The sequence below is a fragment of the Colossoma macropomum genome, unplaced genomic scaffold (assembly GCF_904425465.1).
Source record: "Colossoma macropomum unplaced genomic scaffold, Colossoma_macropomum, whole genome shotgun sequence".
In the NCBI taxonomy this organism is placed as follows: Eukaryota; Metazoa; Chordata; class Actinopteri; order Characiformes; family Serrasalmidae; genus Colossoma; species Colossoma macropomum.
The window spans coordinates 19,202,486-19,224,631 of NW_023494805.1; the positions used below are offsets into that span (position 1 = coordinate 19,202,486).

Sequence of the window (22,146 nt, forward strand, 5' to 3'; positions counted from 1 at the left end):
TAATACTGAAAAAGTTTTGGATTAAAGCCAGTGGAAGACCACCCTAACAGCCCAAAGTAAAAATATTAACAGCTCTAACATAACACAAGTGTTATGGATGCTACCAAGAAGCTTGAGTTGAAAGGTAGACAGATACAGTGACAGTAACCAAGTGAGGCCGTACGTATAGATGATGCAAGCGGTCATTTGGACTGTGATCAGATTGGATCATTTTAAGGACATTTACACCCCTAACTGCTTGTGTCCATGAGTCCATGACTCATTCACATCATTTTTTGGGTGGTGATTCTAACAAAAAGCTGACGAACACCTACACATGTTCGCATGTCCCTGAAAAAATACCAGCTTTGAACCAGCGTCACAGAAACACCAGACAAGATGGTGTGCTCTGAAGCTTTAATGCGTCAGCAAAGAATTGTCTGAGGAAGCATGCGAGTTTCCAGCAGGACAGATGTGTCGGGCCGTCTGTAGGACTCTGCCTGTGGAATGCCAGGCTCATCTGGGAGTGATCCTTACTGCTCGGTGTGAGCCCAGCCCTTGGCAAAACCACATGATTAGGTCATCCGTCTTCTGCAGGAGAAGGAGGAGGGCCCAGGCCCCTAAAACCAGAGCCCGTCACGTCAACAGAGTGACCAGCAGGGGGCTGCACCCGGTGCAGGACTGAAGGAAAAAAGCTTGATGAAGAATCACTGGGTAGATAAAGCACTAGATCAGCAGCATTACAGCAAATAATCCTGGAAGCAACACAGAATTAGAAAAAAGCAGTTCAACTGCTTACGCGTCTTCTGCTCCTATATTTAGAACGTCATGTCTCTCTCTTCCTCAGATTACAAAATATGTGTCTGACCTTGGGAACCTCGCCGGCTAATTCTGTCAACAGTCAGCTGAGGGCAGCCCTGATTCAAAAAGGAATGTTTTGCATCTGTATCTAAACACCTCAGACACCAAACATATCTTGGTCACCTTACAAAGCCTTAACAGAAAGTCTTTCAAGATGAACATGGGGAGACTCATGCCATGTGCCAACAGGTCTTGTTATCTCAAGCTAATTTGAATGTGTGTGATTAGAGCGTGCCCTCACAATAAGATCTAATTAATCAGGATCGTGGCACCAGAAGCAGATGCAACACAGAGATTGCAGTGTATACAAGCAGCTTTATTCTTAGCCTTTCCTCTAGAGTAACAGACGACCTTCACTGCTGACTGCTGCAGCAAAGCATCAAACAGCCGAGTGATGAATGCCAAGAACATAATGCTGTGACTTCACTGAACAATACAACGAGAACATAAATAAAGTCATTAGTTGAAATGGAGAGTGTCTGGGGTTATTTGCTGACTCTGAATGCGGCTCCACCGGGTCAAAAGCTAATGGCTCTCTAAGGAAGACTGAGGTCAGCACAGGGTCAACTCATAAATCGGAAACCAACCAGCTAGGCTGAGAGAGGCTAGCATGCTGCAGTACATACAAATGGGATTGGAGATGTGTTTACATGACACTGGACGACCTTATAGTGTTAATATTTCCAGAGCTAATCAAACAGTGTAGGTCAAAACAGAGAAAAGGTCGAAGCAAACGGAAAAAAAAATGGCTGGCACTTAAGTTTTAATGCGGACACTTAAAGCCTTAAATGGGAATTACAATTCCAATTTTTCTAAATGTCTGCATAAACTGTAAAGATGTCTATTAAGTCATTCAGATTGTTTTGATGTGAAATGCTCTGGGTCAGATTAGGTCACAGTGGTGATGATATGGACCACACGCCAAAGGACTTTAATGCCTCTAAAAGCTACATCCCAGAAAGTTATTACATGAAACAGATACAAATACGCTGCCTGAAAACTGAGGCACTGTTTTCTAACAGTTTTGAGATAAGGCTCTGGCCTAAAACCTATTTTTAAAATCCATTTATGTACATGCCTTTTGTAAGGAAAAATAGTCCTTAAGATTTATTTTACCAGCAGAAATCCCACCCGAGGCTAATGCATCTGAAGAGCCGAAGCTGGAGCCTGTTTAAAATTTGGGGAAAGATTAGTGGAAAATTTTTAATTGCAATTTTTCTGGCTAAAATTGCGACTGCAATTTAAATGGGCTAACTTTCTATAAAATAAGCTCCAGGCCTTTTTTTCCAGAAAAAACAAGCCTCCTTTTTGTTGGACTTTAGGCTTGAAAGCTGAATGTGCCATACTGCCAGTTCACGAGCTCTGCACTATTAGACTATTTCCCAATTACAACTTGGTACAATACTGAATAATGTAGTAAATATTTAAATTAAAATACATCTACATTTTAAAGATTGCACTCTTTCAAAATGCGTTTCAGATATAGAAACAATTAATTATTCAGCCCTAGCTCCAGCATGGTCTCTGTACCTAGAAGTTGAACATGATTGCTCCTTTTTTTATTCATAACAGACATTTGCTTAAAAGGCAATATCAGCATCATTATAACGATCAACTGGGTAGGCTGAGACAGATCAGTTAAAGTAATTTAGCTCTGAAAACATCCTGAACGGGTCTTCAATAGCATCGAACTGCATCCATGCTCCAATTCTTCTGAAAGCTCCTTAAGGTAATGTTATCCTCTGAGGTCATTCTAGACTGCTTAAAAATATATGAAGCGCTCCTCTACTCCAGTTTAGCACTTAGGTCAGTTTAACCCACAAGTCAACGGGATCCCACCGATCACTGAAGTCAGGCCAATATGCTGCACACACAAGCCGACTGCTGAGCTCACGGAGGCCTTTAGGGTCTTTCTTTGCTATGAAGTAAAAATGGGCACAGAGTCTTCCAGCACTCAGGGCAACGTCTTGCTTATAAGAAGTTACGTATGTTGAAAGTTGGTCAAGCCACCACGCTGGGCACATCCTGACCTTTCAGCCTGAGAGGCACCTGAGGACAGCTGGGTACATGAGTGTGGAGAGCTGCAGGGACGGGGGAAGGGTGCATAGGAAGATACAACACCTGAACAGAGCTAAGCTATTATGTTTAAGAGCTATTATTTAGTGTTCCTAAATAACAATATGTTTAAGTTATAATTTATAATAGTAAGTAGTAGCAAGTATAAAGGTTTAATACTAAATTTTAAGTAAGCCCCAACCCTTATTACATACTAAGGTTTATTATTCAGTAACTACTAGGACTTCAATGCAAACGGGTTGAGCTATTCTTAGGTTATAAGTGTGTGGGTTAAACAGCTGAAACTTTTGAGTGCCGACATCACATTTGCATTATTCCCAAGATACTATCACAAATATTTACGTGTGAAATTGTTTTCCTTAAAATAAACCTGGTTAGTCCCTAAATGCATTACGGCACTGCAAACTGAAGAAGAAAACAAGACAACACATTCCGGAAAGACCTTAACGTCTAGCGCCCAGCGCATACACTGAGAAACTGAACCTCCAGTTCTTACCTTGTCCCGAGTTGTAGATTGCCTTGACAGACTTCTTAACCTTCTGCAAAGCTGTCCGGTCCTGGTCCAGGGCCTGGAGAGGGAAGCAAAAAAGAGAGAAAAGAGAGGAAGTTTAACAAAAATTCTGAGGAACACACGTTTTTTCCACAGACCAAATCCATAATGTAATCATTTTGTTTGATTGCACTCAGCAGGCTACACCTTAAGAGGTGAAAGGAAAGCACAGGGGATTCCTTCTCTCGCTGTAACCATGGCAACACCGCAACGGCACAGGCAACCGCTGTCTTGGACACTTTTTCTCTACCCAGATGGGTCAACAGGCAGAGAGATAGAAGGAAACACCATGCGTGTCTGAGTGCAAAGGCTTTCTCTATTACCAAACATTTTCCATTAGACCTCCAAGGCTGAGAGGACTGGCAAGAAAAGAGCCAACCACACAGCACTTACCACAGACTAAATCATTCAAAAAAGAGGTCAGACTCCTCAGTCTTTGAGGAAAGAATCTCATCAGTCTCCTAAAGGGTTGTTACATACCTAACTATCTGAGTGAGTACATGCAGTAACAGGCTAATCTTCCAAAGTCTAAGCTGAACCTGGGTTGTTAGGGTTGAACTGTCACAGGCTAAATTACTTGGCGTACCGCTGATGGAGTCATGACATGCAGCTGCCTAGCAACAGCGGCACTGCTTACTGAGGGGAATTCTCACACTAGCCTCCATTCATTTCCTGATATTCACCTCTTTGAAAAACTGAATTTGTAAGGCAAATATATACAGTATCGATCAAAGATCTGAACACACCTGACTGAATGTCTATTTCTCATCATTTTGATCTACAGGTTTATGCTTAGGGATGCACTGACAAGGGAACTGTGGGCCAATAATTACATCCAATGAGTGCATAAATACCATTATATCCCATATATAAAAGGTTGAAATTGAGACTAATTCCACCTAGTTCAGCATTACAGAGAAATATAACCTGTATTTATATAGGGTTATAAAAGCAGTAAAATGAGTAAAATGCGGATATTTTAGCACAGCAGCTCAGCGTCACCTGAACACCCTGCTCTTTCTGACCACTACAAATACATCATCAGATATCGGTTTGAAATATCAGTCAAATGATCTGTCATTATAGCGTGCAACCTTTTCCTAATGAAGCTGCTTGAGAGAATACCAAGAGTGTGTAAAACTGTATCAAGGAAAGGTGGGGCTACTCAGAGGAATCTAAAACAGATTTTTTTAATTTGTTAAACATTTTTTTGGTCATTGCATAATTCCATATGTGTTATTTGATTGTGATGATGTCACTATTGTTCTAAAATGTGGAAAATTCTCAAAACTAAGGAAAACCCTGCTATGAGTAGGTATGTCCAAGCTGTTGAGAGGTATGGTACAAGGCTAGTGAAATAAAGCTGTAGCAGGCCTGTGAGTTCAGGAGCCACTGAAGAGCAAAAACAACTCTATTCTGCAAAATCCCTCTGCAATATTTTGATGCATTACAGCGCATGCGGGTAAATCCCTCTCACTCTGACAAGCTGATTTAATGGAGCTCCCTCTCTCAGTCTCACTCATGCAGAGCTACCAACCCTGAACCATGAGAAAGTGAGGAATTTCAGAAGAACACTCACTAATAGAAACTCGCAATTCTGCTGATTCCTCATGACGTAGGTTGGTCTGGACGATCAGGGTAGTGTGCATGTGTGTGTGTATTAGGGGCTACATTATATCCTTGTATCTAAAAAAACTGCAGTACTGTGCAAAAGCATCTAAGCACATAGTTTAGAGCCATTTATCTTGGCAGTTAGTGTGACTTGTAAAACACAGAATATCAATGGGATAAATGCAAATAAATCTACATAATAATAGTAAACAGTTTTTTTTTTAAATAAAAAGTAGTTGATATCTTGTGAGCCAGTTAAATTAAATTTAATTAAAGCACACCTGATTTAAAATAATGAAGTACTGACTACGCCAAACCAGGTGATGTATAATAACTACAAAAAAATGGTGGGTTTCTGAAGGAGAGGTTAGGAAATCATTGTAGTAATTTTCTTTGTACTTATTTGAATTTTAGCATTATTCTGAACAAATCAACACTCAATGCCTAGTGAAATAGCTTGGCTTAGGATGATTTTCTTGGATGTATATAAAGTATAAAAAGGATAATGAACACGACGCATTTGTGATACCCAGGGACTACAGTGTTCAGAGGAATGTTTATTAATGTGCACTGTCCCTGTAAATCTAAATCAAATAAACTAAATCGAATATATTGACTGGGTCTTTTTGTGCTGTTTCATGCATTCTCATTTACATGTAGTGCACAATATATCATTTGTTAAAGGAGATTCCACAGATTATTTTTTATTTTGCAACAATTTAATTGTTGAAATGTAAACAAAGTAATTCAGAGTGGTTTGATGTGAAGCGTGCCACTACAGAGAAACTTATCTGGTCAGACTTGTTTGGATCAGACGTCTCTAAAAGCTCCACAGAAAGTTGTTACAAGAAATTGCTATAAATACACTGCCTGATGACTGAAACATTCTTTTACGATAGCTCTAAGATAAGACCTTTTTTTTAAAATCCATTCATGAGAGGTACTTGGAAAACTTTAAAAGGCAAATAGAACCCAAAAAAAACTTCTGTTTATTTATTTGCCACTATTTTACCACTATCAACATTACATAAAAACTCAGGAGACACATGTTGGTTGACTGGTGGTTTTGGATATTAAATAAAATGATCCCATTTACATCAAAATACTCTGAATGACTTTGTTTATATCTCAATGATCTAATTATGCATACATTTTGAAAATTTTCAGGAATTTTAATAGATATTACAATCTTTGCATTACTGATATCAGAGAAGGCTGCAATATGTAAATGAATTAGTTCCAGATGAGTGTTTCGGTGGGTGTTAGAGAACCAAGGTGTTCAGGTAATCTAAAAAAAGTCAATTATTATTATTATTATTATTTTGATCAAAGTAACTCAGGTCCATCTTTACAGTGTGTTATTGCAAGACACACTGCAATCACAGTCTGCAGCAATATCAATCACAATACTAGCATTTTGTCCATATGATGCAGGCCAAGAAAGAATGTAGTTGCTAGGAGCTAATCTGCTTCTCTCCGTCCCTCGACTGCACACAGTCTCATACACACACAAAATGTACCCAAAAATAATTGTGCCAGGCGGGGCCCTCAACAGAGCCCTTCAGAATCGATTAAGAGAAAAAGACAGAGTAGCTTCAGGCCACGCTCTCCGAGACTAAATCCCTCAATGTTGCCTTTCAGAACACTCTCACAACAAAGCTCTAAAAATACAGTGAAGTCTGCCTCAATCTCCTGCTAATCTTCTCCCTCTCTGTCTAAAAGACTGGGTGCTGATGAGGCCAAAGTCTATGGTACAGGCCTCAGCCTGTTCAAAGCCAAATCCTGCAATTTGACGAGAGAGAGAGAAAGGAAAAGAAAGGAAATGGGAAGCATAAATAGCCATGCTTGCGCTGGCAGTGGAACTGCCACGGAAACCGAATCAGGAAGCAGGTCATCAGCGAGCGTGATGCATCAGCCTCAGAGGCATGTGGCTGGCAGAGATAGTCCAGCCATGAGATGACCTACGTGCTATATGCTTAGAGACGGTGGTGGTATGTCAGTATACCACATCCTGAAGCGAGAGAGAGTGAGAAAGAGAGAGAGAGAGAGAGATAGATATAGAGATAGAGAAAGAATGTTGCAGATGCAGGGCTGTAATGAAAGGGCTGATTCTGGGCCACAGCTGTAATACTCTTTCTCTGTGGTCATGTGCGGAGGGTAAAGAGGCCGAGGCCATTTCCACAGGCCTTCATTAAGATTTCTCACCTCTCAGTGCTCACAGCAGTCTGATCTGACAGCCTCACTTTAGCGAACTGTAACTCCAGGTTAAAAAAATACAACCGCAGCACCACATGGCACATCAAGATGATTAAAAAGAAACTGAGCTAAAATGTAAGTAGGTGGGGTGAGGAAGTGTAAGCAACACTGTTTTTGAGAAAAACAGATAAAAATAGGAGTAAACTAACTCGGTGGTGAACTGTGACTATTAGAGCTATAATCGAGCCATAGAATTTCAAAACTCCATCAAATCATGAGGAAAAAACCCACCTCAGTGACGATGCTAATTTCTGCTAGCGTCCCTACAGCATTCCAGTATTTTGTTAGCATTAAGCTAACAACGATTCACATGCACATTTTTTGGATGATCTAGTGAGAGCCCGCCAATTTTCCACTTGGTATGTGAAGAATTTAATCCTTTTGTTTTCATCCAGAACTTAACGATGAAGAAGTACTGTAATACTTGCAGAGTGTGAATACAAACATGATTCTATAAAACAAAAATGAACTAAATTTTACAGACATGTATTTTTCATTTCCCAGAATTCCATGGCTAGAAGGCCCTGAGGGTCCCCTCTGACCTAACCTCTGACCATCTTACTAGGTCTGTCGCAGTTATTTAAGGTGCCCCCAGCATTTTCCACAGTTTTTAGCTTTCACAGTTGTATGTTTATTTTGCAACAAACAGAATGTGAACTGGGCTCATTTCATCAGTGAGGTTCATGCAAATGCACATAAATAAAAGAAAGAAAAAAAAAAGCAGTAAACTGAGCTACTGAGATACGATAATAATACATTTTACTGTTAGTGCTAGAAAGAGGGGTTTAATGTGTTTTTGAATTAAATGTCATTTATTCTAATTTATTCTAGTGTTTTTGAACAAATAAATTTGACTAAATAAATGGGTCTACATATAATTTTTGGTTTTGCACAGTGCTGTATAGTACAGGACATCTCACTATCCCAAACACAGCTTCATGAAATCAGTCCCACTCCATCTGTTTATGTGCTACTATGAGGTGTGGGGTGAAGAGGGATGAGGAGGAGAAGAGAGTGATGAGAAGTCACAGAGGAGATGAGAGGCCTAGCAGGTGCACTCATCAGGGAGCCAGCTTATCTTCACCATCCAGCTAATCAGCTCTGATCTCTCAGACAGCATTCGCGATCCCGGCTTACAAAGATTCTGCTCTTGATCTGCTCATTAAACACAGATACTCTCATCATACCTACATCACACTCTCACTTTAAACAGCCCATACGCTACATTGTTCTTGTATCTCTTTTCGTGAGTTCAACTTGTGTTTGTGTCGCTTTATTCACCAAAAACAGTCATACTTCATTTTCCAACCTCTTTTGTCCAACACTCTTTATAACTTCAGGATGAGTGGGTGGGACTGAACTGCTGTAGGCTGAATAGACAGACGTATGAAAATGAGTTGCTTTCAGTGTCATCACAAAAACAGTGAATTCAAAATGGACAGTTTCTGCAGCTTAGCTTCCATATATGTGCTGTATAGACTAAGGAGTGAATGGTATGTTTTGACACTTATACTGTGTTTATTTCAGAAACACTTTTTCCACATTATGGGCCCTTAAAAACTTAAATCTAGGGATTTCAAAAGTACCTGCACTTTCATGCCAAAATCGACTGCTAGGATACTTTAAACCAAGAAGACATTTCAAAGTAAACAGACGTCTTTTTGAACAAGCACGTTTTGAATGCAACCGGTCGAATGTCGCATTGTTGCTTGCATCACAGAGGACATGATATAATGGACTTCCAATTCTGCAAAAGTTGCTTTTAAATATTTTGGACATTAGTTACATCATATAACCAATAGTTTTTATCCAAAATTAGAATATTGAGTATTTTTGTTTGAGAATACTGACTTACATCATGTTGCACATAACTCAATGTCGAGTCACACACGTGCCAAACCAACCCAAACTTGTGAGATTGTTGGCAGCAGAATGTCCTACTCACTTACAAAGGCTTGCCAGTTCTTTTTCTGGAAACTATAAAGACAGCAATATTACTAATATTTAAAGAAGCCCAATCGGAATCGGTAGCTATTTTCTCAAAACGCAAAATCAGCAATCAGCCAATTTATTGTTTTTATTTTGACAGATCCATGTAACATAACGTGAGGCAGGTAAGTGCACTTATGCTGTATTTGAATTCTGCTGCTACAGTTATACAAAATATTGTATCATAATTATACATGACTCATTGTGCCAAACAGTTGCCTCTTACTTTCAATACAGCACTTTATTAGAGTAATGCTATTTAAATAGGCAACTGTTTTAAAATGGAAACATTTTACACCCGTTTGGTCTATTAAAGAACAAATACTGTTGTTTATATTGCACGTTTGGCTAACAGAAAGTTCTGGAAATGTGCTGGTGTGTTTCATGTGTTCAGTTACCCCACACAGTGTGAGGTTAAGATTAAAAAAAGGGTAATCGGTCAGCAAAATCGGCTGAATCTGGCTGTAAAAAAGCTGGAAACAGCCATCAAATCATAATAAGTACATCCCAACTAATATTACTATGTTCACAAATCTTTTTTTAAATGTTTGCTTAAGGTTTTGAAGTTTGCAAATTCATGAGCTTAAGGTTAGCAGTAAAAATTCAAGCTGAAGACAAATAGCATGCTGCTGTAGAAAACCAGAGGATGTCTTGGATACTGCCATAGTCCTGACTGGCTCTTTAAGTCGGTGTCCAGCCAGGCAGTGGAGGCAGAGACTCGCACTCAGGACAGAGTGCAGACTGCAGACTGGCCTAAGTGCAGCCAGGTACTTTATAGCTAAATTACATGTAATCTGACCCCTCTCAGTTTATCACCCCAATCAATTTACAGTGAAGTCCAACAGAAAGCTGAATAGTAAAAGTTGTTTTGGCTATGGACTAAAGAGGAATCTGAAACGGCACACTGACAATAGCTATGAAAGTGCTGACTGTAGGCTCTAATTTAAAAGCTTTTTCGCCCAAATCATTATTACAGTGTGGGACCTTTCATTTAATAGCTCATCGGAAACAACAATCCCTAGTTAAAACTGCATTATTCATCAAATAAGCACTCTGACCAGTTCCATTTAGAGAGAGCATGCCAGCCAAGCTCAAATGTTTCTCGTGAATGTGCAGATGAATCACAGGCATTCATGTGGTTTGACAAAAGAAGAGCAGGTAGTGCAGTCGGTTTAGTCACATACAAGCCTTTGCAATACTGCTATCACAGAGGGCTGCAACATGCAAATGAGCCCTCTAACCAAAGTGTTTATGTGAGTGCTGTAAGAATCTTGACCAATCTTAGTTCCAGATGTAGCTGTTCTGGTGAATGGAGGTGTTCAGATAATCCAAAAGAAGAAAATGATTTTTGTCATAATAATGCAGGGTAATTCTTAGCTATATCACATTAAGTCACATTAGGCCTTCACCAGTGTGCCTGTAATATACTGCAAAACATGTCACAATTGCAATATCTAGGAATGTAAGAGTAATGCTACTATTTTGCCACATCATAAGGCCCTAATGCAGGTTATACCGCAATAACAATATACAGCAGTGAAACTGCAATATACTGTGCACACCTAAAATGAGCATAAACATCAACAAAATGCAGAAATATTGTTACTTCCAAAGATGCCCTAAGCAAGGAGCTATGAGCTTGTAAAAACTCAGATAAGCATTCAAGATGCTACTACTTAGGTATTTGTCACTCTGTATCACAGAGTCAGGGAGAAAAATACACAGGCTGTCAACTCAGTGAAACACGGAAGGTTTAACAGGCCAGCATGACAGTTTTCCTCATATTTTGGATTAAGAAAGTATATTACTTTATAATTTGCTAGAACAAAACAGAAGTAACTATGTGAATGAGAAGGCAGTGGCAGTGCGGTCGTGATTAAACTAATCTAGCTGTGAAAAGATACAGTCATATGCAAATGTCTGAACACCCTGGTCAAATCACATTTTGTTGATTTTCTAAGAGAAAATAAGTTGAAGCAGAGTTTGCTGTGTTTAAAAATATAACATAAATAACATTTTTTAATAATAAAACATAAAATGTGACATAATTGCATAGGCCACATTTTATGTTAAAATTTTTTCCAGTATGTTAAATTCTGCAGATAACAGTAACTGTACCTTGAAATGTGCAGAAGTGTTATCTCTGTAGAGGTTGTGTTTATTTATTTAGTTAAAAAAAATTAAAATTAAATATTTTTTAAAAAGTGTGTTTATTTATATACTTATTTTCACTTAGAAAATAACCGGAACATATCATTTGCCAAGGGGTCCCCATGAAGGTATTTCTCTGTTTTAAATGTTACCTCAACAAGCTAAAATGTTGGCACATCTACTGAACAGAAAAAGTATAAGACAACAAGTTACATCCATCTTCCACTGCACCGGATAGCTCTAGCTGTTAGCATTGGCTTATGAGCTCATCTGAAGGGGCAGCCTCTGTTACTCAAGTGCAGTGACCAAAAGATTTCTCCTTATCTATCATGATAAGCTATTATCAGAAGAAAAATCTCTATTTTTTATTGCCCACATATTTACTCCTACAGATCCCTAAATATCAAAATAAGTCCAAATACACATCCCTAGTCAGAACAGATATTAGCTTCTGCATGATTGAGGATGTCTGAACGTTTGAGAAAAGCATCTATTACAGCAACACTTCAGTCTGAGAGAAAAAAAACGAGATAAAACACCTCTGTGAGTGAAGATGTCTATGAGGACCAGAACCTGCTGAAGCATCCACCCACTGTTTATTCCTTAGCAGTCAGGAAGGAGGCACAAAAACACTCCAAGCTCTAAGCACAAGATCCCATGACATTTTTACTCACAAGCTGCTTGCATTATTAGCAGGCTGCAGCCACGAGCTGTCTTCACTCTGACAGGCCCAGGCATCATACTCGCTGGCTTTCATTAACAGTAACTGCTGAACCACCTGCCGCCTTATCATTGTATACTTTTGAATATGCTATTGTTGCTGTCTTCCTTCCAAGACTATTTCTGCCCTGCTTTTCCTTTACACTAACATGCTTGCACCACAATGCTCCTTACATTATCCATTCGTACAGCCTGTAAAAAAGCATACACATACATCACATACAAAGTACATTCACCCACTTATTAAAAAGCCCTATCCTGCATTTCCACTCACTGCACACTTTATTAGCTCCACCTGCCTAAAGCTCTACTATATAGGTGTAAAATCACACAATGTAGCCCTTTTGTTGTCATGCACAGTTTATCACCCTCTACCTCATTTATCACTGGTCAGTTTCTGATCACAGAGCTGGATATTTCTGGATGTAAATCACTCTCAACACAGCAGTGACACTGACTTGGTAGTGATGTTGCTGGGGTTTATGTACACGTCATAGTCGCTGCTACCTTGGTTCAGAATCCTAGAATATCCACCCAAGAGTGGGTCTGTGGTCAGGAACTGACCACTAATGAAGGACTGGAGGATGACTAACACAAACTGTGCATCAACAGATGAGCTATAGTCTCTGAATGTACAACAGCAAGGTGGTAGGGGTTTCTAAAAAAGTGGCCAGCAAGTGCATATTTACACGTATGTAATAAATCAGGTCTTTTAACTGTCTGTTATGCACACTATCTGTATATGGTACAGTGTAAAAATGTGCACATTTTAGACCAAAAGGTTGAATCTATAACCAACGTCTCAAGTTCAGGTAGCAAATTCATATCAATTTCGAGTAACAGCTTTCTGTGAAGTGGTTTTAGAGACATTAAAAGGGTCCATATCAAGAAAAACTCAATTTCTCTTCCTTTTTTTTTTTAAAGGAAAAAGTTTGATGTACTATGAGAACAAGCTTATACATTTAATATTTCCCAGTCCATACAGTCCATTTACAGACACAAATTTGCCCATAGTGAATTCATTGTTGTTGTGATGTCATGAAAACCAGCACATTTACACATATTCACCTATTTTAGCCTACAGTTCAGCCCCACCTATTCATGCTGAAGTTACAAGAAGTTTCAGCCAGGACTGCTTTTTTGAGTGAAGCATAATACAGGGTATCTAATCAGAACAGAAAATGGCAGAATTCATCTGTAGAGTTCTTATTCCGAGCAGTTGTGATGGGGCTTTATATCTCATGCACTGACCTCTGTTGAGAGTCTTTCGCAAAGCCCATCATTGATCTCTCAGCACACTTCCTTCTTCCAGCACAACCTTCCATCTTCTCAGTTCACTGGAGGAGAGAAGACTCTCAACTGCCTGCCAAAAAGGGGCTTTTACTAGAAAACCTTTGCTAAGACCTGAACACTCATTACCACGAGCACATTTAGGTCAGCAGAGAACCGCAATGACCAGTGGCCAGATGAAATATGAAACCCTCATGGGATTACAAGTTTCTGTCTCTCTCTTTCTCTTTCATTCTCTCCGTCTCTCCTTCAGTAAAAACGGCACACTTTAGCGGTCGGGTGTGGAAAGTGGAGTGTATAATTCCGAGGAAAGTGCTGAGGCCGGAGTTTAGCGGCTGTTGTGAGTCATAGCTGCAGAAGCAGGCCCGTCCACCACCCTTCACAGCCTAAATCTGCCAACAGGGAGACGGCCACGCTTTTCTGACACTGTCTGCAAAATCTGCAAAAACTGAGAAGATCACAGCACAACAGCAAATGAACTTAACGCCCTTGTCAGTATCAACACTGCTTAATGATGAGCCAAAGCACTTGCAGGCCTAGCAAGCACAACACAGGCAAAGAGAATCGACTGCTCTGGACACAAAAAGAACATGTCACTGTGTAAATTATGGTCTGTTTACTGAGTATCCATAGCAGCGGATGTTCTGACACTTCGCCCAGAATGTTCGGTATTCCTTTAGTCTTTAAGATTTTATAGTTCTGGCCTTGCTCTGCCCAAGCCTAATTAATAAAACACAGGCGCACGCACTAACACATGCACACGCACTGAAGAGTCAGGTGGGGATTCCCCCGGGATGCTGAGGAAACACTGCGTCCTGGGCTTCGCAAACCTGGCTAGAACTTTCTGTATGAATGTGAAAGTCCTTCCAGGTTTCACAAGCAGAAGCTTTCATTTTTGTATTCAGTCAGCTCATGCTCCTCTTCACACTTTCAAAGTATTTCTTATTTGGGGAGAAAAAACAGAATTCACCACTGACTTTCCCCTGTGTAGGACGTAGTGTAGAAGGTTTATCTGACTAGGGATGTGCACTCAGATGCCAGTATTCAGGTATATACAAACCTAAAACAATTCAGTATATATAACTGTAAAAGTGAGGGGGTGTGGCACGGTGGCGCAGTGGCTAGTGCTGTCACAGCAAGAAGGGCCTAGGTTCGATTCCCAGCCGGGCGACCAGGGTCCTTTCTTTGTGGAGTTTGCATGTTCTCCCTGTGTCTGCGTGGGTTTCCTCCCACAGTCCAAAGGGATGCCAAGTCAGGCCAATTGGACATGCTAAATTGCCCCAGGTGTGAATGTGTGTGTGCGTGTGTGTGGATGCATATGTCTGTCTGCCCTGTGATGGACTGGCGACCTGTCCAGGATGCATCCTGCCTTCTGCCCAATGAATGCTGGGATAGGCTCCAGCTCCCTGTGATGGACCACTAACCACCAATTAGTAGTTAGCTAATAGCAGTTCGTCAGATATGAAGTTGGTCAGATGTAGATGGTCAGATAAGAACCACAAGACACCAGCTGTCTCAACTCATTGCTAAATCCAGCCCTGTAGGCTGCTACGTAACTTTTGCAAGTCAACCTGACTTTTAACATAAACTGTTTAAGTCTGCATCACAACAGACAACCAGTACTGAATCAGCAAACAGTGAGTCAGCATACAGTACCAGTAATGGAAAAGCTTGCAACTACAGAGAACCATATCAGAAGCAAAACCTCCTGGGAAACCATGGAGTGAAACCCTCTCTCTGGTGAGAGGAAGTTGTGAATCCCACTGTATGACCCCAGTCTAAATGCTTGGTGTCCTAAAGAGGCCAACTTCAGAGTAGGGTGGAGACAGGACAAGCTGCAGCAGTCAGAATTCCACAGGAAATCTGTCCCAAAAGAATGCCCTATCCAGTCCTCTGCCTTTTCCTGAGAAACCATCAATTACATAAGCTGCGTTTCCCTCTAGACTGGAATCTCATGTCTGGCTTTTTTTTTAGAAACTTTGTCCGACAAGGCAAATATCCTATAGACTAGAACTTGGTCAACATATCATGTTATTGTTTATTTATTCATTTGGTAACATAGCCTAATTTCTTCGGTTGATATTTTAGATTTTTAGATTGGTTGTAGCGCACTCACTCATGTTTGGCAGGCTGATTAATCTCTACATGGAGGCACTATTACTGTTCAAGTAGCTTTCGGTTGCCTTAGGGTTTCTGGTAGTGGTACTGCATATCACAGTAGTAACTCAAACACTCTATTGATGAAAATTTGCCACTGCAACAGCCCTTGCTCTGTAACCAAACAGTTCTATGAAGTGTTTCAGTTGGTACTCCGATTACTCAATGTATTTTTGTAAACGAACAAAAGAAAATTTATATATATATATAAAATGGACAGTCCACATCACAGCAATGATTCACCAATGACTTTAATAACTTGCAAGCCTTATAGCAGTTGTGATACATAGTAATATTATATTATATATATATATATATATATATATATATATATATATATATATATATAGCCCTAATTTCAAGAGCCACGGCAAGTGTAGAAGTGGATTCTGTGGAGTCTAGCGCCCAGTAGTCTGCAAAATAAAAAAAATTCTTCTGCTCTCAGTGGGTGGAAATGGCACAGTGCACCTCTCTATGTGAATACATAGTCATGTCCCTACCAGTCAAGGACATTTGTTAAGTCATGGAGATGGAACTGAGCCAGCTTGCTGAGAAGTTCTATGACTTTAACCGAAAAACTCTGTATTTAGCTTCTCATGCTACAAGGACAGACAATATTACTGAAACACTGATTCTTTCTCTGTGTATCAGTCAGGTTATAAATATTTTCATTAAATTTGGTGAGCTCTTTGTTAGTGGATTGCACTTATTTCTATGGCAACAACCTCCTTCTCCAAAGTGACCCTGAATCTTAATTTATGCGCAGTAGGGAAAACTGACAGTCAGGGCCACAGTTATTATAAAGTGTTTTCAATGGACGTTTGACTCATGTTAGGGCTCCAAAAAGACAGCTGACAATACAGTATCACCATAAAGCCTCTACTACTTAGAAGCAATCATACTGAACCTGCTGACATCTTCATGTCAGCTCCCACTCTTTAACTTTGCTACCGTTCATAAATCGATGTCTCAGCATCAACCATTGCAATAAATATCCGCAATGAATTCTTTGGGCGTTTGGATGAATCAAGGCATTCACATAATCCACCAAATAATGTTGGTCAAAAATAATGCAAGCCAATGTTTAACATCATACTAGGGTTTCACTAATGTGTTTGTGCTTGGGTGCGGTATGTGCTCCCACTGTTAGAAACTTACAGAGGCGGTGGTTATTTTAATACTTACATTAATAATAGTTAATACTTATTAACATAATGTTAAAAAATAATATGCCTTTGTCTTTGCCTCACGTTAATTACGTGAAACTTTGGTTAGCCTCCTGCATGCTGCATGCCACTGACAACAAGCGGCAAAAAAAAAAAAACGAAACTAAAACCTTGAAACCACACATCAATGTGCAGATGACCACTACTACTTATGGCATGCAGCTGATATAAAAAGGCTACACTGAGTAACACAGGCACGTGCTGCGAGTTTCAACAGTGCAGTGATTGTTGCAGCCCTATGGACGGTACACTGTAATTGCAATATTTCATCCATATCAAGCAGTCCTGATCAGAATTAGGAATATGGATGAGTACTCAGGTATTCATTAACTATCTAAGGTGCCAATATTTGAATAATAAAATCACCATTTAGACATTATTCCATGAAATGCTGATTTTTTGTTTTCACAGGACTGTACAATGTGGCAAGTTCCCTTGTATTTGCAAGTAAGTACTGTTGTTACACTTTGCCACTACCGAGAGTGCCTTAAAGCGAGCAATGTGACCTTTTTCTACTTAAACCTGGTCAAATTTTTCCAGTCTTATCTCATGCACTTCAGGTTGTGTGTTGTGGAGTCCATGCAGAAAAAAAGCATTTTCACTGGTGGTCTCCGACTTTTGGACTCCCACTGTATTTATTAACATATATTTATCTGACAAACTGACATATTGGCACATTATCAACCTGTAAGAAAACAAGTTCTTATCAACAGTCAGTGTTGTATTGGTTAGCTCTGTTAACTTATTTGCTAATCTGAAGCGGTAGCCTCCGTAACTCATTCAAAAACTTTTCAGATTTCCCCTGTTTCCCCATGTTTTCAAAAATATCCCTCTGTGTGCTGCTCATTGTTTGTGCAACACCTAAACAGGTACACCTACAGCCCTAAATTGATGCTGGCCATTTCATTCCTTCACTGTGGTTAACTGCTTATGCGTTCATTAACCCTGACGGATACTCGAATATCAAAATTAGTTGAAAATTGTCCCTCTTAGTCCCCCTTAGTTGATAAGGATGTCCCTTATCAGAATACTGAACTACTGCCTTGATCCCCCCTCTAAATACACCCTTTCCATTTTTAGAGTACTGATTAGCTTTAGTTGGAAACAGTTTATCTGGGAACATTTTTGACTCTTTTTTTGTTTTGTTTTTCCAAACAACACAACATTTTATGCAAAACCTAGAATATCTCAAATAGTCTTTCCTCCATGACTGATCAGCCGTATCTGCATTTAACAGTGACACTATTTAATTCTCACAGATATAAGGGTGTATATTAGGGTTTCACCATTACAGTGCCTACAGCATCAGACCCAGGTTAACAAAGATTCAGAAAATCTCAGCATGCTAGCACTGTGCCAATGACATGTGAGAATGAGGTGCAAATGAGTAAACACACTGACACACACAAATACACACCTTTAGCAGTGCCCAGAAGTGAGGCACTTAACTCTTGTGTGTTCTTACGGTGTTGCAGCATGGCTGACTAACCCTGCGCTCTGACACATCCATTTGGCTGTAAAATTCAAAGGAAATATTTGCAAAAAGTATTTTTAAAATACCTGAAAGTTATATAAATAGCAAATACAAGCAAATAAATAAGTTCTTCCTCTTTTCAAAGCAGAAATGCAAATTAAAACATTTCAAAAAGTAACATTTCGGGAGGTGTTTAGGGCTAAATTTTACATCATCGCTTTAATGTTTTCCAAGATCAACTTTTACAGCTAAATCTATCAAAAGTCACTTGACATGTTGATGCATTTTTCATCGTTTTTTAATCCGTGTGGACCAGACAGTCACCAGAGTTACATTTCTGCACTACTACACTACTACTACTGCAATCTATCTATCTAGGACAATTCCTTGCAACTACTAGGTTATGACATTTAAAGCTCTTAGCTGGCCTAGCAGGACATATCTTACTCATCTAAAGTGCTACAGTTCTTTCAGACCACTTCAGCTGAGGCAGACTGCTTAGATCACTCAGTTCATGGAAGATCATTTTCTTGTGGCTCCTAAATTTTGAAACAGCATTCCAGAGAATATTCAGAGTGCCCATGCCTATGGCTCATTTTCTCTCATTGTTTGTAATTCCGCAGTTACTTTATTTAGGTATTTCATCTTTGCAATGTTTGTCTTATATTTCTGTGTACATCACTTTAGGCCTCATTCACCAACAGTTCTTAAGAACAGCCCTATACAATACTAATTAAAGCTAAAATAAATAGTTGTTTTGTTTGTTTATTGTCAGTAACGGCATGATCTTCCCTCTGTTTTGTTGTCATCATTTGTGATAATGTAAGTGACTAATTGGCCTGGACCGTATTAGGAGCAAGAGTAGAGATGGTTTTAAACATTCAAATGCATGATTTCTCATCCGAATGTGCTTCTTTTCTTTGAATTTCATGAATATTCGAATGTCAAATTCTATTTTGACACCTATTTAGTTACAAGCATGAAGAACTGAAGTGCGGGCCCACACATGTACTCTTGCAATTTAAAGGGGTAAGTCACACCTTGAAAAACAATATGGTTTTGCAGTAGGTTTTGTAAGCCGAATTTTTAAAAATCATAACAGATCAAACAGACACAACTCTTCAGAAGTGCAGCCACGAAGAGGCATGTCCCGTTCTTTTTCCAGCTTGCGGTCCCCTGAGACAAAGTGGTCGCTCCACAGAGCGTGTCCAGTGACCTGGGCTTGTGTAACCACGCAGCTGAGCCGGCACGTGACGGCTCTCAAGTGACAAGAGCACAGCAAACGGCCACAGCAAACGGCCACATCAGCCAGGCGTTGGGCCAGTCCTTCTCTGCTCTTATTCTGCTGACAAAGAGCAAGCAATTCTGGTTCCCCCTGAACAGGCCAAGTGCGCAGCAGCTTGAGTGACAATGACACAGCAGCTGGGCGTCTGCAACACTCAGTACAGGGAAAACCGAGAACTGTAGACAGTTTTGGGCAACGATTATGTAACACAAAATACTTGTTACATTTTACTGTATTTATGTTTATTTACACTGTTTCTTATGTTATATAGTGTTTTACAACCAAAACACACTTACTGCCCAGATAAACAGTCTTTAACTATATTCTTGGCTGGTCTTAAACTTTTGCACAGTACTGTATATATATATATATATAAATACTACTAGAGAAGCTGAAAGCCTAAGAAACTCACATCTGTTTGACAGCCTCTTTGCGGTAGGTCAAAACCACAAAAGATAAATAATGCTGATCCAGTAAATGTTCTTACTTCTTAGTAATGGTTTGTTTAAGGTCAGCCAGCTGCATATAGATGCCTCCAAGATTAAACATTCTGCAAGATTAAAAATAACAGCAAGACAATAACAGCAAATCATACTAAAAAAATCTCTGGTGTAAACTGAGAGTAGACTGATTATAGCACAGTCCACTACTGACTATATAAAAAACAATGCTCTGGGAGCAGATTCTGTGCTTTCTGAGCATCCGAATTGCTCTCTAATACAGGCAAACAAGATCTCGAGCGTAAAACCCAATCTCAACTGTGCCAGAAATTTCAAGGCAAATAGATGTAGGCACAAATCCTCTGATTTCCCATCTGGCCACAAATCAATGGCTGGAGATCAGGCCTGCCATAAAATAGGTCACCATAGCAAATTCATCATCGTTTCCGCAGTTACAGCAGGGAAGAGGGCCATCCTGAATGACCTAATACGCAGAAATGAAGCAAAATAAAACGTCCTGGAAGTCTGGAACACCGGGGACAACCCCAAGCCTCTTCCCAAAAGCTTTCCACATGGAGCCACCAATCACAGTTTAAACGCTTCCCTTTTTGAGGGAGCAGATTATCCATGTAAACAATACGAGCTGTGCTCCCCACGCTTGACCTTTGAGTGCAGTAATCTGAGGTTGCTTCTCTCTGCATCTGCTTCTGTCATGTGCGTAATGCGACCTTCAAAACACTTGTAGTCTGTGTCTCATTTGTGGCTTTGTCAGCCATTCAAATTCCCCTACTTTTCAGGTAGGTAGTGAAATGGAAGGACACCAAAAGGTTCTTGGACAAGAATCGTTTGTACTTCTAGTGGCAAAATCCACCTTATTCGAAGGATGCGATGAAGTTACGATGGCCTTCCACTGAATTAGCCTGATTAGCTATCTGCAGCTAACCTCGGGCAAAAAGACTTCTGATGAAAGGCACCCAGTGGTTTCGAGAAGCTATTAGTGCAATTAGAAGCTCTGAGTGCACAGCATATACTGCTTACTGTTAATGAGTAGCTTTGCAGCCTATTGGCTTAAAGTGGCCAACAACTTAGTCTGTTAGTGCTTAATGGCATAGCCCTCTATTAGCACAAAGTGGCTCTGTCCATACTCTAACTCTCCACTGCTTAAGCACTCACATATCTGGACTGGCCAGCGGAGAGGAGCAGACATCTGTTCCTGGACACTGGGGATCAAAATCACCAGGCAGTGTGAATGAATGCCTGCCTCTCTGCTGCCAAGTGAAATCCACTCACCCCTTGAAGTGAGCAAAGAAGGCCAGTTGGCAAGAGAAATTTGACTTTGACCTCATTATCATCTCACTTCTTTCTGACATTCTTGTGCTAGATAAGCACACAAAATGATAATTCAAACAAAGGGCAATATAGCCAAAATATACACCACAATAACATCAGGATACTTAACAGCATTTTTAAGATTTTGTGATACATATTGTACTATTTTTCTTCAAACAAGCAAACAAGTTGCAACAGACAAACTGAACTGGCAAAACAGTACTGGCACATTTTTATATTTAAAATAGGGATGCAAATTTTGGCAAATTCTATTAACTGATAAACAATCTTTATTATTATTAATCGTTAATTGACAAACCTAAAATCACAGATTTGACCCATGAAAACATCAAACGCAGCACTGCATTTTACATGAACATGGCTTTAGGCTTTACTCGCCTATTGAAATATCAGTCGTTTATTAGTATTTATATTTACTTTTTAATCAAAAGCATTAGTCGAACATTTATGTGTTTGTCAGTTAATTGTTAATAGGTTAATCATTAACATCCCTAATTTAAACAGTGATAGGAACAAAGATCAATTAATAAAAATAACTAATAAAAATAACATAACGAGCCGACATCTGGTCTTTAGTACTTGCTTCAATGCAGTTTACTTCGTTACAGTACAGGGTTTTGCCAATAGAGTTGTAACTACCTATGAACAGCTGTTATAACCTGCAGACCTTCAGGTGTCAAACCTAAAAATGTGTCAAACATAGTTCAGCAGGCTTTGCTGCAGTGTGCGAC

The 22,146-nt window shown here is 39.7% G+C and overlaps 1 protein-coding gene across 4 annotated transcripts in view; it reads right to left on the reverse strand.

Moving 5' to 3' along the window:
* asap1a (ArfGAP with SH3 domain, ankyrin repeat and PH domain 1a) overlaps positions 1–22,146 on the reverse strand; it is a 61,211-nt gene that overhangs the window by 28,790 nt on the left and 10,275 nt on the right. For all 4 annotated transcript variants that reach the window (XM_036596426.1, XM_036596425.1, XM_036596424.1 and 1 more), the window contains exon 4: positions 3,413–3,485. In XM_036596426.1, the coding sequence (XP_036452319.1) occupies positions 3,413–3,485 (73 nt within the window). The remainder of the gene's footprint in view (positions 1–3,412; positions 3,486–22,146) is intronic.